The sequence below is a fragment of the Rhinichthys klamathensis genome, unplaced genomic scaffold, assembly GCF_029890125.1.
Source record: "Rhinichthys klamathensis goyatoka isolate OS25496 unplaced genomic scaffold, OSU_Roscu_1.1 h1tg000523l_1, whole genome shotgun sequence".
Taxonomy (NCBI): Eukaryota; Metazoa; Chordata; class Actinopteri; order Cypriniformes; family Leuciscidae; genus Rhinichthys; species Rhinichthys klamathensis.
The window spans coordinates 1,534,752-1,550,474 of record NW_026607002.1 but is presented as its reverse complement, the minus strand read 5'-3'; the positions used below and the strand labels follow the sequence as shown (position 1 = coordinate 1,550,474).

At 41.6% G+C, this 15,723-nt stretch overlaps 2 protein-coding genes across 2 annotated transcripts in view; both read left to right on the top strand.

The window, feature by feature from the left end:
* LOC130073047 (gastrula zinc finger protein XlCGF57.1-like) overlaps positions 1-15,723 on the top strand; it is a 754,620-nt gene that overhangs the window by 667,511 nt on the left and 71,386 nt on the right. Inside the window, exon 2 of the mRNA XM_056238449.1 lies at positions 9,973-10,092. Within this exon, the coding sequence (XP_056094424.1) occupies positions 10,035-10,092 (58 nt within the window). The 5' untranslated portion in view covers positions 9,973-10,034. The remainder of the gene's footprint in view (positions 1-9,972; positions 10,093-15,723) is intronic.
* Positions 10,299-11,219, top strand: LOC130073118 (gastrula zinc finger protein XlCGF49.1-like). Its single transcript, XM_056238549.1, has one exon. It carries the CDS (start codon positions 10,299-10,301, stop codon positions 11,115-11,117), a length of 819 nt encoding a protein of 272 aa, XP_056094524.1. The 3' UTR covers positions 11,118-11,219.

Here is a 15,723-nt window from a genome sequence, read left to right as displayed (position 1 = left end):
GCTCCGGGAGGGCTTTCCTGAACCTGTGAATTTCCCCAAGTATTTTTTTGGGGGGGGCAGTAGGTACTCTGTGAGGGCCATGGAGGTGACGCTGACATGGACCTCATCTGAGTCTGCTCCGCCCTCGTCTCCCTCCGAGTCTGCTCCGCCCTCGTCTGAGTCTGCTCCGCCCTCGTCTCCCTCCGAGTCTGCTCTGCCCTCGTCTGAGTCTGCTCCTCCCTCGTCTCCGTCCGAGTCTGCTCCGTCCTGGTCCCCTTCCAAGTGTGCTCACCCATGGTCTCTTGCCCTGCTCTGGTCTCCAGGCCCCAGGTCACTCCATGGGCCTGGCCCCCTGCCTCTCCACGGGCCTGGCCCTCCATCCCATCCCCCGTCGACCTCCCTCCGGAGCTCTTAGGAGCGTCTGGAAGCCGCTCCTTAGAGGGGGGGTTTCTGGTCTTCCCGTTTGCCTCATCCTTGCATTATATGTTTGCTGATCTGGACTGCTCACCTGGTTTTGACATCTGCCTGTTCTCTCGTACCTGTTTCTGGCACATAGTCACTATTTAACTTATTATTTTTTAGTGTCTATATACTGTAATATATATTTATTATTCCATTGCTATTATTATAGTATTATACATAAACTATATGCTATTATCAATATTTGTATTACTATATTATGTACTTATATTATATAATTATATATTATATTATATATTTTATTTGCTGTTGTTATGGGAAATTTTATTCTTTCTCTTTCAAACCAATAATTGCTGCTGCTACTGATTGATGTGAGCAGGTGAGAGGGGTGGACGGGGAGAGACGGATGGACTTTGACCCCAAAGGTCAAAGGACAGGCCAATTTTAGAGCAAGCAAGAGAGCATGACCAAACACTAAAGTTCAGGTTATTATTATTATTTCCTGACGATGGAGAACTGAACTTTAGTCTATCTATGGGTAGAAGAACAGACCTTGAGATAGTTGTATAAAAACCGCTCTCTCCCTCCTCTCCGGGTCTCACTTGCCTCACAGAACTGTACACTGTCTACCTCTGTGGGCCAATTGAACCTTTCTTATTAGAAATAAATCATTTTAATTCTCAGACTGTCTCTTACGCATTGATGTTTGTTTAGTGAATAATTTTTGCAGTTACAGTTGGTGTCAGGAAGTGCGATGAGTTCTTCTCCGTGAAGGGATTCTGGACCCGGTGGAGAGAACGCCCTGACGCATAGGCCCCAGTCTAACCTCGCAAGAATTAAGAGCCAACCGCTTCCTCAGGCCCAGAGAACTTCAGGGGAGAACCTCAGAAAAGAACTCAGGCGGGAACAAAAAAGAAAATCTCTGGTAAGAGACAGTTAATTATTTTTCTTTGGTGATTTGAACATTTTTCGTGGGTGAACTATGATGGCTGTACTTGGAAATTAAAACCAGAGCTGTGGTACGAGGAAAAGGGGGAGGAAATTGAGGCCACGGAAGCGGTCAAGATATTATCCAGACCGAAGCCGAAGTACTCGTGATAAGTAATTAATCGCTGGTTCAAGTCCAGAGAAAGACATTGGAAGTCACTGGTTCGAGTCCAGGGGACAGACATTGTAAGCAAGATTAATTACGACCCGGCTGATTTTGGGTGAAAAGTCAGTATATGCGCATAAATTGTAAAGCCACAGGCCGAGGTGATAACGAAAAGACAGCCATTATGGGGACATCCAAGTGCTCTTCATGTGGGAAGAGTTTCAGCCATTCGTCTGCTCTACTGAAACATAAGAAAAATCATTGCCTGAAGGTGTCTAAGTGAGCAAAGTTCACTTCCATAACTTGTTAATAAGCAAAAGATGGAATAACCTTTACTACAGTAATTGAATCGAAAATTAGTATTGAAGTTTGATTGTTTGATAAGGGGAACCGGTTTAAATGGATGTGAATTGCATTGTAAGTGTTGCATGTTTTGTTCTTCCGACACCTGTATTGATCCTGAACAGTAAAGCAACAATGTGAAAATACTCATGTCAGTGTCATCGCTCTTGCAGTGCATGGTCATCTAATAGTTCAGAAAACTAGAGTGTCGCCATAAACCACAATGATTTATGAAGGGATGTGTTTTGGTTCTTTTTGGTTTCAATATTTTCATTGTACATGTGAGGCATTTGTGAAACAATGGCAACAATAGTCTATCAAATATCATTCATATCACAAACAACTTGTTTTTAGTCTCGCTGTTTAGAGGTGATGCATTGTACATTTAGCATTGTATTCAGCATTGCTAATGAACCAGTAGTAGTAAACACTAATTATTTATGGAAAAATGGCTCCAATTGTTTTTCTATGTATATTTAAAGAGGCGATTCCTCTCATAATATGGACTCTGAAAAACACATCACTGAGAGAAGATGAAATGGATACTTGTTTTACAGCTGCTATCTATTTATGAAATAAGGTCATTTAGGCTCTTACATTAGCTATATGGTTACATGTGTTATATTTTGACAAACAATTTTGTCCAAAAAAGTAATGACAATTAACTTTTTTTTGAACAGATTTTGTGTACTAGTCGAATCATGATTCATGAAACAGTTTAATTGAATTAATTCGCTGTGTTTATCAGACTAAATTTATTGGGAGAAATCTATATCAGGGGCCGAATGTATAAAGCCGCTCAGAGTAACATTTTAGTCTTTAGTCTGTCAAAATTCTAAGAATTACATAATTCTACTCTTACTCCTAAACTTAAGTTAGTTAAGTGAAAATTCAGGGCTATAAAGAAATTTTAAAAAATACACTGGCAAAATAGTGAGTTGTAATTTGTTTTGTTTTTTTCCTCTAAAAAAATTTTTGTTTAAAAGTTTTGTCAATGTAAGCTATGATAGAATTAAGCTATTGAAATTGTTTTCGCCTGCTCTTAAAGGAACACACACTTTTTGGAACTTTAGCTTATTCACCGTATCCCCCAGAGTTAGATAAGTCCATACATACCCTTTTCATCTCCGTGCCGTAACTCTGTCTGAGGCACCCACCGCTAGCCTAGCTTAGCACAAAGACTGGAAGTAAATGGCTCCAGCTAGCATACTGCTCCCAATAAGTGACAAAATAACGCCAACATTTTCCTATTTATATGTTGTGATTTGTACAGTCACAGTGTGTACAAATAACAAGGTCATATGAGACACAGGCATCTATTAACCGTATACATACTGGGAACTATATTCTCAGAAGGCGAAGCACTGCTTGTACTGTTCTTAGTGTAGTTTATTTTTAGAGCCACTAGATGGTGCTCGTCCATGTATGTTTTTGATGTTGTCAGAGAGAGTAACCTCTGACCTTAATTGCAGCCATCTTGTTTGAGTATTGTCTCAGGCGTAGGCCAGAAACAGTAGAGCATGTATTGATTCATTGTCAGAAATATCATCAAGATAGGCAGAGGCTTATTGCTCAAGTAGAGGCCAATGAAATTATCTTTGAATAGTTTTTTTTTTTAAGAATACAGGGCTTTTAAAAAGAATTTAATTTTATAGATAGTGTATCGCCTGTTATACTAAAATAGTTGTCAACCGCCATTTAAAAATAGAAGAAGAAGCCATCTTGTTTACTCAGTTGATGCTGATAGTCACGCGGTTAAAGCAGCTTAATCTCTTCATCATCTTTGCGATCATTTATAGAAGCTTTGTCTGTAAGTATTAATGCGTTTAGAAGCTTGTTTTTCATCTTTTGTTTGGAATTAGTGCCAGTAATTTTAGGATAAAATTGATATTAAGAGAGACTTTTCAGTACGATGTTACATGCATCTAGATTATTATTGTGTATATTATGTTTAGTTATACCTTAAAGCTGCCGTCGGCAAAATTTTTTTGATCATATTCAGTGAAATCGACACTATAATCTGACAGAACAACATAAATAAAGTGGTTTTAGAAAAAAACCCGAGCTTCTAACTCCACCTGGAGCGTGTTATTTGTTTTGCAAAAATCCACAGCTCCCGGTTCATCATGTCTAATCAGCGCAGCGGGGTGTGAGATCTGACTGTCAATCACAGATCGGGCACACGCCACCCCTCGCGCAAGTTACAATCACATGCACACGCCTGAAGTTCGCGGAAGTTCACGCAGTAACGAAGAGTGATGGCGGAAAATCAAGTAAGCTCATTTAGAGTATAAATGACGTTAGCAATTGCAATCTATTGGTAGATTAGCCAGGACAGCATACCTCCAAATACTCCATGGTGTTGATGGATGCTGATGAGACGGGCGCGTTCCAGGGCTCTCAAGTTTTGAAGACAGGTAAGAGTGGCACCCAGCCGACGGGGGGTTGGATACATTTTTGTCATTGGTTGTTGCGTTAAATCTTACCCAGATACAATAGTGCTATTTTCTGATTGGCTATTGTGTAGCTCGACGAACAACACCAGAGGAAACGCGCTTGATTCATGCCGGTTCCACAGTGAGAGCGGCCCGGCCAGAGTTTTGGGCGCTGCGGCATATTAAATATATTACAAATAGTTTTTCAGCGTGAGAAATAAAATGTGTGGCGGGAGAGCGTGACAAAAGACCGAAATGAGTGACTGTCACGCTCAATGCGTGACACTTGAGAGCCCTGGCGTTCACTGAAAATCTGGTGCACACGCACTGACGAGTATGAACTCGGTGGGAGGGTATCCGTTGATAGTGGGGGAGGGGCATGAGAGTTGTAAACATTCAAAATTTTCCTAAATCCACTCAATCTGCCAGACTTGCCGACTGCAGCTTTAAGCGAACTTAAGTTTCAATTATTAATGTACAGTCTTTAGAAAATTATTTTCCCTTGTGGTGGTGTTAATAAATCCATGCTTCAGTTCAACTTTCTTGTGGAAGGAGTCATCTGTCTGTCTAGTTGAAGAAGGGGAACTCTTTTACGAGGGCAAAATAGAAAAAAGACAATTAACGGTGATTGCTGAATCAGTGAGTGGGATTTCAAGCTCTGCTTTCACCTCAGAATGTCATCGAAAGAGAAACATAATCTGAAAACCAGATCAGTGTCTTCATGATCATCAAGACATTCAAGCAAGTCTGCAGCAAGCGTATCTCCTTTGGAGGCTTGTGCAAAGGCAGAAGCAGCACTGACTAGAGCCACATATGTACAAAAGGAGTTAGAAGTGAGAGTGAAACAAGATCAACTTATAGTAGAGGAGACTCGTTTAGAGGCTACACTGAATGCTCTCCATCGTGAAAGTGAAGCAGAAGCTGCTGCAGCTGAGGCATTAGTGTTTGAGGCAGCTGCAGACACCGGGAAAATAGAACAGCAATCTGAAAACAAAGGGCCTCATTCTTCACATGATTCATTGCAAAGGACTAAGAAATATGCAGAAGATCAGCATAGATATAATAAAGAGATTCAGATACCAATGCTTGCAGAAACCTCTGTTCCTAATACTGATCACAAGCCGCCAGCTCCATTCTGTGTTGATCAGCCACAGCCCAATTCCTTCAATCAGAATAGTCCTTTTCAGGACTTGCCAGAGAGACAGCGTCCTACTCGTGTTCTCACTCACACTGAGACACCCCTCAGCTGCCACACCATGCATACTCATGCTGAAACAGTCAAACATGCAGGCGGGAACGTACCACAGTTTAATTCCGCATTGCATGATGCATCCACTCTAAGAAACAACATTAAATTGACAAGCCACTCACCCTCACATCACAATGAGTCCCATTCTGCTCACTCAAACGTATTTGAACTCGCAAAGTTCCTGACTCGCCGTGATCTTCTGACAGGTGGGCTCTCAAGGTTCAATGATAAGCCTGAGAACTATTGGGCATGGAAGTCTAGCTTTTGCAATGCTATTGAAGGACTCGATCTTAAGCCTAGTGAAGAACTCGACCTGCTCATAAAGTTGCTTGGCCCTGAATCTACTGAGCACGCAAGACGCATTAGGTCGGTTCACATCAATTATCCAGACATTGGTCTCAGCATGGTCTGGAAACAGCTAGAGGAATGTTATGGCTCTGCCGAAGCCATGGAGGCAGCGCTCTTTAACAAACTTGAACATTTCCCAAAGCTGTCTACCAAGGACCCTCAACGTCTCAGAGAGTTAGGAGACCTACTTCTTGAGCTACAGGCAGCCAAAGCAGAAGGTTATCTGCCTGGCTTGACCTTCCTGGATACTGCACATGGCCTCAGCTCCATTTTAGAATAACTCCCATATAGCCTACTAGAGAAATGGATGTTGCAGGGAACTCGTTTCCCCCGCATGAGAAATGATCATAGGTTTAACATGAGTCTGCACGCTGTCACACCATCTAAAGGTGAGAGATTCTTATCAAAGACAATCAGAGGTCCTGTTACAGTTCACAAAACAGAAATAGACAATTCCACACAGAAGGATGAATCTAACAAGACAAGTGACAACTTCAACAGACAATATCCAATACATAAAAAGCCACATCCCCTCAGAAAGTGTAGAGGATTTAGGGAAGAGGCCTTGCAGGAACGGAAAGCTTACCTTCGAGAGAATTCCATATGCTTTAGATGCTGCTCCTCAACTACACACCAGGCAAAGGACTGTAAGGCGTTAATCCAGTGCTCTGAATGCAATAGCGACAATCATATAGCTGCTTTTCACTATGGCCCAGCCCCCTGATCAAAAAAGGAAGATAACAGCCCCTCTACAAGCTATGGCGGGGAGCAAGAAGAGTTGCCTCCCTCCCCAATCGCTACATCCACCTGCACAGAAGTGTGAGGAGATCACAACAGTGGAAAGTCCTGCTCAAAGATCTGCCTGGTAAATGTGTACCTGAAAGGTGAGCCTCAGAACAAACAAAGGGTTTATGCAATCATAGATGATCAGAGTAATCGATCTCTGGTGAGATAGGCCTTCTTCAAGATGTTTAATGTTGCAGACAATGCAGCACCTTACACACTTAGGACGTGTGCAGGTGTCACGGAGGCTGAAGGGCGTAGAACTGAAGGATTTATAGTGGAGTCCTTTGATGAAAAGACATGCATATAGCCTATATGCATATATCTTCCATCACTGATTGAATGCAACCTCATCCCAAACAACAGAGCAGATTCAGCAGATTCAGCAGATTCAGCAAATGTTCCATTCCTTCGTGGTCACAAAAGAGCATCAGAACTTTCCACCCTTCTTTTGGTATGACAACAACGACTTAAACAACAAGGTACTAGAGTACCAGATGCGAGTACATGTTTTTGGTAATGGCCCGTCACCAGCAGTTGCCATATATGGGTACAGGAGAGCTGCCTTCTCCGGTGAAAAAGACTATGGACCAGAGGGGCAAGGCACTTTGTGGAAAGGAACTTTTATGTGGATGATGGCCTTACTTCGCTCCCCACAGAAGAGAAAGCCATCAAGCTGCTCAAGGCCACCCAGGAAATGCTGGCTCTGTCTAATCTACATCTTCACAAGATTGCCTCCAACAAAGTGGAAGTCATGAAAGCATTTCCTCCAGAGGACCTTGCAAAGGAGTTAAAGAATCTATCTGAGCACTGGCCTCCCACCAGTTCACAGAAGTTTGGGGGTGAGCTGGGATTTGTCTGAGGATATGTTCATTTTCCAGGTTGCAGACCAGGTGAGACCTTACACCAGACGTGTTCTGTCAACGATTAACAGTTTGTTTGACCCACTTGGGTTTGCTGCACCTGTCGTCCTTCAGGGAATACTGAGCCCTTACCACAGGGTCTTGTGACTGGGATGCACATGTGCCTGATGAGAAATATAAGGAATGGAAGGTTTGGAGAGATTCATTAAAAGAGCTTGAGTATGTCAAAATTTCCCACACATATGCTACTATCTCTTTCTGTCAAACACCATGCAAAGAGATGTGTGTCTTCTGTGATGCTTCCACAAGTGCTATTGCAGCTGTTGCTTACATCAGGGTTACCAATATGAGCGGTAATGTAGAAGTTGGCTTCATGTTTGGTAAGGCTAAACTAGCTCCCTGACCTGATATCTCTGTCCCCAGACTTGAGCTGTGTGCAGCTGTTCTAGCTGTGGAAATAGCTGAAACCATTGAAGATGAGATGGACACCAAGCTGGATGCTATAACATTCTATTCTGACAGTAAGGTCGTCTTAGGCTACATTTGTAATGAATCCAGGAAATTCTATGTGTATGTCAACAACAGAGTGCAAAAAATACGGAAATCTACACGCCCTGGGCAGTGGAAATACGTACCTACCGATCAAAACCCTGCCGACCATGCCACAAGATCAGTTTCGGCAGCTAACCTTCCCTGTAGCTTCCCTGTGGTTGACTGGTCCAACATTCTTGACAAAAACAAGACCGTCTGAAACTCACATGGGTCTCTTCAGTATCATAGACCCAGATGTAGACACTGAAGTACGTCCCCAAGTCACTTCTTGTGCTACACATACTTCAAGAAAGGAATTAAACCCTGAACGGTTTGAAAGATTCTCAAGCTGGCGATCACTGACTCATGCAATAGCAAGACTTGTGCACATAACCCACTCCTTCAAGCAGGATAGTAACAAGAGTACTTGCAGGGGCTGGCATATATGTGACATGCCCTGCTCAGTTCAAGATCTAGAAAAGGCCAAGTCTGTTATCATCCACAAGCCTCCTCAGAGGAATCGAAATGCCTTCAAGCAGGCACAGCGATTTCTACAACATAATCGCACTCAATTTAACACTTAATCAACAACACTTAATCTTATGTCTTGGTACTCTATTTAAAAAGGATTTATGAATTTGCACTTACCTTCGTCTGATATAAATCTCTGAAAACACAGGACGTTGCCAGCGCACGCAGTAACTGAAGGCAGTGGGCTAGAAAATACGTTTCAGAAAAAAAATATGGCACTAAAAAACTTTGCTGTTAAAGGGATAGTTCACTTTGAAATAAATTTTTGATATGTTTTAGCTTACCTCAAGGGCATCCAAGATGTATGTGCTTTTGTGTCCGCAGAAGTTTCAATTTTGATATTTTTAGGTCAAACCGTTCTTGTCTGTCAGTCATATAATGCAGGTCTATGGTCACCACCTATATGACTGACAGACAAGAACGGTTTGACCTAAAAATATCAAAATTGAAACTTCTGCGGAAACAAAGACACCTACATCTTGGATGCCCTTGAGGTAAGCTAAAACATATCAAAAAATTATTTCAAAGTGAACTATCCCTTTCATTGTGTTATGGTAAACATGTTATTTACAATGATTTTATGAATTCACACTTACCTTCATCTGATGTAAATTTCACAGAAAATAATAATTCTTTATTTTCTTCATTCTTAAGTTTTTTGCTGCCAAATGAGCATTAAACAGACCTGTTTAATTTTTGATGCCAAAACTTGCTATTTTAAGTAATGTTAAGTTATGATAACTTGATTTCTTTATTAAAGACAACATTGGGGTTTAGAGAGAGAAATCCCAACATAGTGTCAGCCCAGATCCGGCCCAGATGTGGTACACATGGAGTCCACACAGCCCAGATGTGGACCGGATCTGGGCCACCACCATGTTGCTGTCTGGGGAATCATAGGAAAACACTCTCAATACAAAACGCCAACAGCATCTCTCTTCTGCATCAGCATCCACGCTGTATTTCAAAGGACGCTTTTCTTTCCTCTGCCAAGACTTAAAATGTATGTTTACCTTATATTGATTACATGGCTACTCAAGGAAATTTGTTAATTACTTAAGTCACTCAATTCGCACAAGTTTGTTTCTTTGTGACATACATTCTACACTCAATGCAAGATGCAATGAATGACAATAATTGTGCATCACCACTTAACAGCCAAATTCCATGAATACTGAATTTACACTGAGCTTGATATGAAGGCCAAAGTGTAAATTCAGTAATCATTGAATTGTTTCTAAACGACGATTTTCACCTGGATAATCTCGAGTGAGTGTAAGTGTGATGATCATCTGCTAAATGAGCAACAACGACCACAATTCACTCCTTCAGTCAGTGAAGCTCCCACAGCCGTTCATGAGAGTTTAATTGCTGGGGAATATTCCCATCTTCCCACAGGAGAAGAAGAAGCAAGCAGGAGAAATTACTCCAGGAGAAACTACGGACATACTATTGTAAAGATGGAGATTAAGGAAGAACCCTGCAGAATAAAAGATGAAGATACAGAGGAACAAATAGGTTGGTGTTTTCCTTCATTCTCTTTAATGACTGATGAGGAACATTACGATGAAAATTGACTTATAATAATAACATCTAAATCTAGATACTAGTAGACTCAGGAGTAAACTGGATTTGTGCTAAATTGAGATTTTGAATAATGCTTATTTTTGTTTCTTACGTATCCTTTTATTGAATTATGGGAATTTCATTTGTTTATTTTAGATATGAGGGAAGTGAATGAAGACAAACAGCATCAGTTTCAAAAAACACATTATTTCACAAATGAAGATGGAAATGCAGTCGTTTCAAAGACTGAAGAGAATTTCACACAGAAACAAGCTGGAAAATCTGGAGTCAAAGGATCTTTAACCTGTTCTGAGTGTGGAAAGAGTTTCGTATCTAAATCAACCCTGAACAAACACATGAAGATTCACACTGGAGAAAGGCCTTATACATGCACTCAGTGTGGAAAGAGTTTCATAGTTAAAACAAACCTTAACCAACACATGAAAATTCACACTGGAGAGAAATCATTCACATGCTCTCAGTGTGGAAAGATTTTCAGTCAAAAAGGACACCTTAAGACACACATGATGATTCACACTGGAGAGAAACCATTCACATGCTCTCAGTGTGGAAAGAGTTTCACTCAGAAAGGCTCTCTCAAATATCATCTGCACCTTCACTCTGGATTGAGATCATTCAGCTGTGATCAGTGTGATAAAACATTTGTTTTTGAATCCGGCTTAAGAGCACACCTTAATGTTCATTCTGCTGCGAAAACTCACTTTTGTTATGTTTGTGGAAAGAGTTTTTCACATCTTGGATCTTTAAAAGCGCATGAGCGTATTCATACTGGTGTGAGACCTTATATGTGCTTTGACTGTGGAAAGACCTGCACTTCATCCAGCAACTTAAAATCACACCAGAGAGTTCATACTGGAGAGAAACTGTACAAGTGCTCTTCATGTGAGAAGAGTTTCAGCCATTCATCTACTCAACTGAAACATAAGAAAAAGCATTGCCTGAAGGTGTCCAAGTGAGCAAAGTTCACTTCCATAACTTGTAAATAAGCAAAAGATGGAATTACATTTAATACAGTAATTGAATCTAAAATTAGTATTGAAGTTTGATAAGGGGAACAGGTTGCACTGCATTGTAAGTGTTGCATGTTTTGTTCTTCCGACACCCGTATTGATCCTCTGTTGTGTTGCGCATGCACAGTAAACACTGAGTGTTACTGTATACAAGATGAACTGAACAGTAAAGCAACAATGTGAAAATATTCGTGTCAGTGTCATCGCTCATGCAGTGCATGGTCATCTCATACAGGTGGAACAAGAATAATAGTTCAGAAAACTTTCATTATTTTCATTGAAGATACAGTTAAAATTCTAAGAATGACATAATTCTACTCTTACTCCAGTTCAGTGATGGTTAATTTAATTTCCATTGTAAAAATCATTAGTTATTAATTTAGTTCATTTATCTATAAAGCCGCTCTGGAGAAAACAGTGATGTCATCGTCCAGCTAAGTTCAGCTCTCTTTAACTTCACTTATCTTTCACCCTTTAGTTGTGTGTGAGTCCCTCAGTTGTCCTCGGTGTGAATAGATATCTATAGACCGATCTCAAATCTTCCTTTCATAGGCAAGATCATTGAAAAAGTTGTCTTCAATCAGCTGAACAAATTCCTAATCTCGAATGGATACTTCGACAATTTTCAATCTGGTTTCCGATCGCATCACAGCACAGAGACAGCGCTCATAAAGATAATAAACGATATTCGCTTAAATACTGATACAGGCAAATTATCAGTGCTGGTACTACTCGACCTCAGTGCTGCATTTGACACTGTCGATCACGACATACTTCTTGACAGGCTGGAAAACTGGGTGGGGCTTTCTGGGATAGTCCTAAAATGGTTCAGGTCATACTTAGAAGGGAGAGGTTATTATGTGAGTATAGGAGACCAGAAGTCTGAGTGGACATCCATGACTTGCGGAGTCCCTCAAGGCTCAATTCTTGCACCACTCCTATTCAACCTGTATATGCTCCCAATGAGCCAAATAATGAGAAAGAACAAAATTGCTTACCACAGCTATGCAGACGACACACAGCTCTACTGAGCCCTATCGCCTAACGACTACAGCCCCATTGACTCCCTGTGCCAATGCATTGATGAAGTCAACGGTTGGATGTGCCAAAACTTTCTTCAGTTAAACAAAGACAAAACTGAAGTCATTGCGTTTGGAAACAAAGAGGAAGTTCTCAAGGTGAATGCATACCTTGACGCTAGGGGTCTAACAACTAAAAATCAAGTCAGGAATCTTGGTGTGTCTCTAGAGTCAGACCTTAGTTTCAGTAGTCATGTCAAAGCAATAACTAAATCAGCATACTATCATCTGAAAAATATTGCAAGAATTAGATGCTTTGTTTCCAATCAAGACTTAGAGAAACTTGTGCATGCTTTTATCACCAGCAGGGTGGATTATTGTAATGGACTCCTCACTGGCCTTCCTAAAAAGACCATAAGACAGTTGCAGCTCATACAGAACGCTGCTGCCAGGATCCTGAGCAGAACCAGAAAATATGAACATATCACACCAGTCCTCAGGTCTTTACACTGGCTCCCAGTTACATTTAGGATTGATTTTAAAGTATTATTACTGGTATATAAATCATTCAATGGGCTAGGACCTCAATATATTGCAGATATGCTCACTGAATATAAACCTAACAGATCACTCAGATCATTAGGATCACATCAGCTAGAAATACCAAGGGTTCGCTCTAAGCATGGAGAGTCTGCTTTTAGCTATTATGCCAGCCGCAGTTGGAACCAGCTTCCAGAGGAGATCAGATGTGCTCCTACAGTAGTCACTTTCAAATCCAGACTCAAAACACATCTGTTTAGCTATGCATTTACTGAATGAGCACTGTGCCACTGTCCGTCCGACTGTTTTTACTGTACTGGTTTTGTCTTTGTTTGTTTTCTAATTTCTAATTTATTTATTTTTATAATCTCTGGAAGAGATTTTGAAGGAGAGCGGGAGAGTCTTCACTCCGATGAGGCGAGTGAAGGAGTAAGTTATTGTTGCGGCAAATTGTCTGCTGTCACGCCTCTCGTCACACGGGAATGAACGCCAGGTGAAGCTGGTTTCAATCAGCGTGGCACGCGCCTTGGGTTTGAAATAGTGCTCGCGCTGCTCATTTCATTGTGTACTGTGAGCAGCGTTGGCGCAGTGGAAACGTTGGATAACAAACTTTGATTTTAAACTGCACGGGATTGCTTTGCATCTGAAGAGACTGCCGGTAAGAGGAAATTCGTCTATGTGTTGCGCAATCTATGCACTAACACCTGCGTGGGGTGGCTTCATGTAAATGTGCATGTGATGGACTTGGGTTACCGGGTTGTTTATAATTGTTATCTGATTAAGTCTGAGTCTAAACGTGCAGTAGTGGTAACGGTAATTTTAAAAAGGTATGTTAAGAAATTCAGATAGTCAATCTGTTTAAATTAATTCTGTCTAAAATTCACTGTATTAAAATGTGTAATTCATTTGTTAAAATATTTATTATGGTAAACGTAGTTAAATTCTCCTTTACTGAAAATGCAAATCTGGTGATAAAAGCTATCTTTTTAAGCGTATTTGCTGTAGTGTAAAATAGTAAAAAGAAATGGTATGGTGCTAATGCTTACCAGATTAAAACCAGTATAAACAGTGTGTGTACAGTGTGAAATTTTAGTGATTAAATTTATGTGCATTGCTGTTTACTTGAGCTTTGTTGTAAATATTTACACTGGTTTGTTGTGTGGTTTTAAAGGTTTTTCACCTACTGAAATTCTACAATAAATTGAGAAAAGGCAAAATTACATCTCATTCTTAAGAGTGGAATCCAGTGTTCAATTCAGAAGTGAGAAGCCCCTTTCAAGTGTGGGACCTGTGCAGCTCAAAACACTTGACAGTGAAAAACCGCCTTGAGGTTCCGTCCCCAACGCTCCAGACCCAAACGCTCCAGGCCCCAACGCTCCAACACTCCAGACCCAAACGCTCCAAACGCTCCAGGCCCCAACGCTCCAAACGCTCCAGGCCCCAACGTTCCAAACGCTCCAGGCCCCAACGCTCCAAACGCTCCAGGCCCCAACGCTCCAAACGCTCCAGGCCCCAACGCTCCAAACGTTCCAGGCCTTAACGCTCCAAACGCTCCAGGCTCCAAACGCTCCAGGCCCCAACAGAATCATGGCGGAATCAAGGACTCTGCAGCAATTGAAAACCGAGAGAACAACCGCTAAAAGACTGTTTTCTCGACTGGCTAACACGATTGTCAGATCATGTAAGAGTATGTCGGCGGAAGAACTCAGGGAGGCCTTAAGTAAGTTTACACTGGAATCGGACAAGGTAATTGAAGTAAACGAGGAGTTGGAAGCTGCCTACGTTGAGGCGTGGAATGGAGAGGAAGAGTCCACTGCAGCGGATGAGCAAAGGGCAGACATCAAAAGGACAACACAAGAGTGTGAACAGAAGCTGGAGGAGGTGGAGGGTATTATACAAAAAGCCCTTTGGGGAAGGTTTGGCGATCCTCAACTTTCCCTGGCGTTAGAAGTGGCTGAAGAGGAATGTAAGCGCCTTTCAGCTGTCCAGCCTGATTTAAAGCTAGACGTGTATGACTTTATGCTCAGACACCTGGAAGGACGAGTTAAAGCTGCGAAGGAAGCTAGTTGCCAGTGGTGCCGGTGGGCCCCTCCCGAGGAGCAGAAGGTTTTTCAGCGTCGAATGAGGGAGCTGGAGATCTGCGTGCCTAGATTGATCTCAGGGAGGGCTGTCCTAATGCAGGCAAAGAGTGAACAAGAGGGGCAACCTGTCACCACCCACTATCCCCAAGTGGCTAGCATCAAATTGAGGCCGACTGCGCTCCCAAAATTTGATGGAAACAAGCGGAACTTCCACCGCTGGAGAAAGGATTGGGAGGCGCTCCAGAAGCAAGGAGAGCCTACTGGTTCCAAAGAGGTTAGGAAGTTTCAGCTGCTGGACAGTCTTGAGGAGAAAGTGGTGGCAGATCTTCGCCTCTCAAACTATGGGACAGCAGATGAGATCTTCCAGATTCTAGAAAACCGCTTTGGAAATAAGACCAAAATAGCTCTGGAGATCATTGATGAGTTACAATCGTTACTTCCAGTAAAGAGCCATCAGCCCAGGAAGATTGTGGATTTAATACAGATGGTCGAGAAGGCTCTACACGACTTGAGCGAGCTGGGAGATACAAGAGCTCTAAAAAATCCCCTTGTCACGAAGTCACTGGAGAGTCAAGTCAAGTCAGTCAAGTCATCTTCATTTATATAGCGCTTTTAACAATGAATTGTTTCAAAGCAGCTTTACAGAGATAAACATATAATTTAAGGTAACAGATTGTTTTGGCGTTATAGCGGTTCTTGAATAATGTTACTTCCAGCTAAAGTTAACTTTGATTGATTCACCTCCGTCGAAAGGATCAGACTTTAAACGCGAACCTGTGATTAACGCTGACGGCGTTCACATGCTCATTCAGAATTCTATAGTTATGTGCTTTTTAAAATATGTGCGCAGGTTTGTAATTCATACAACCCAGCCTAAACAAACTACTTTTCTTGCCTATAAATTTTGATACA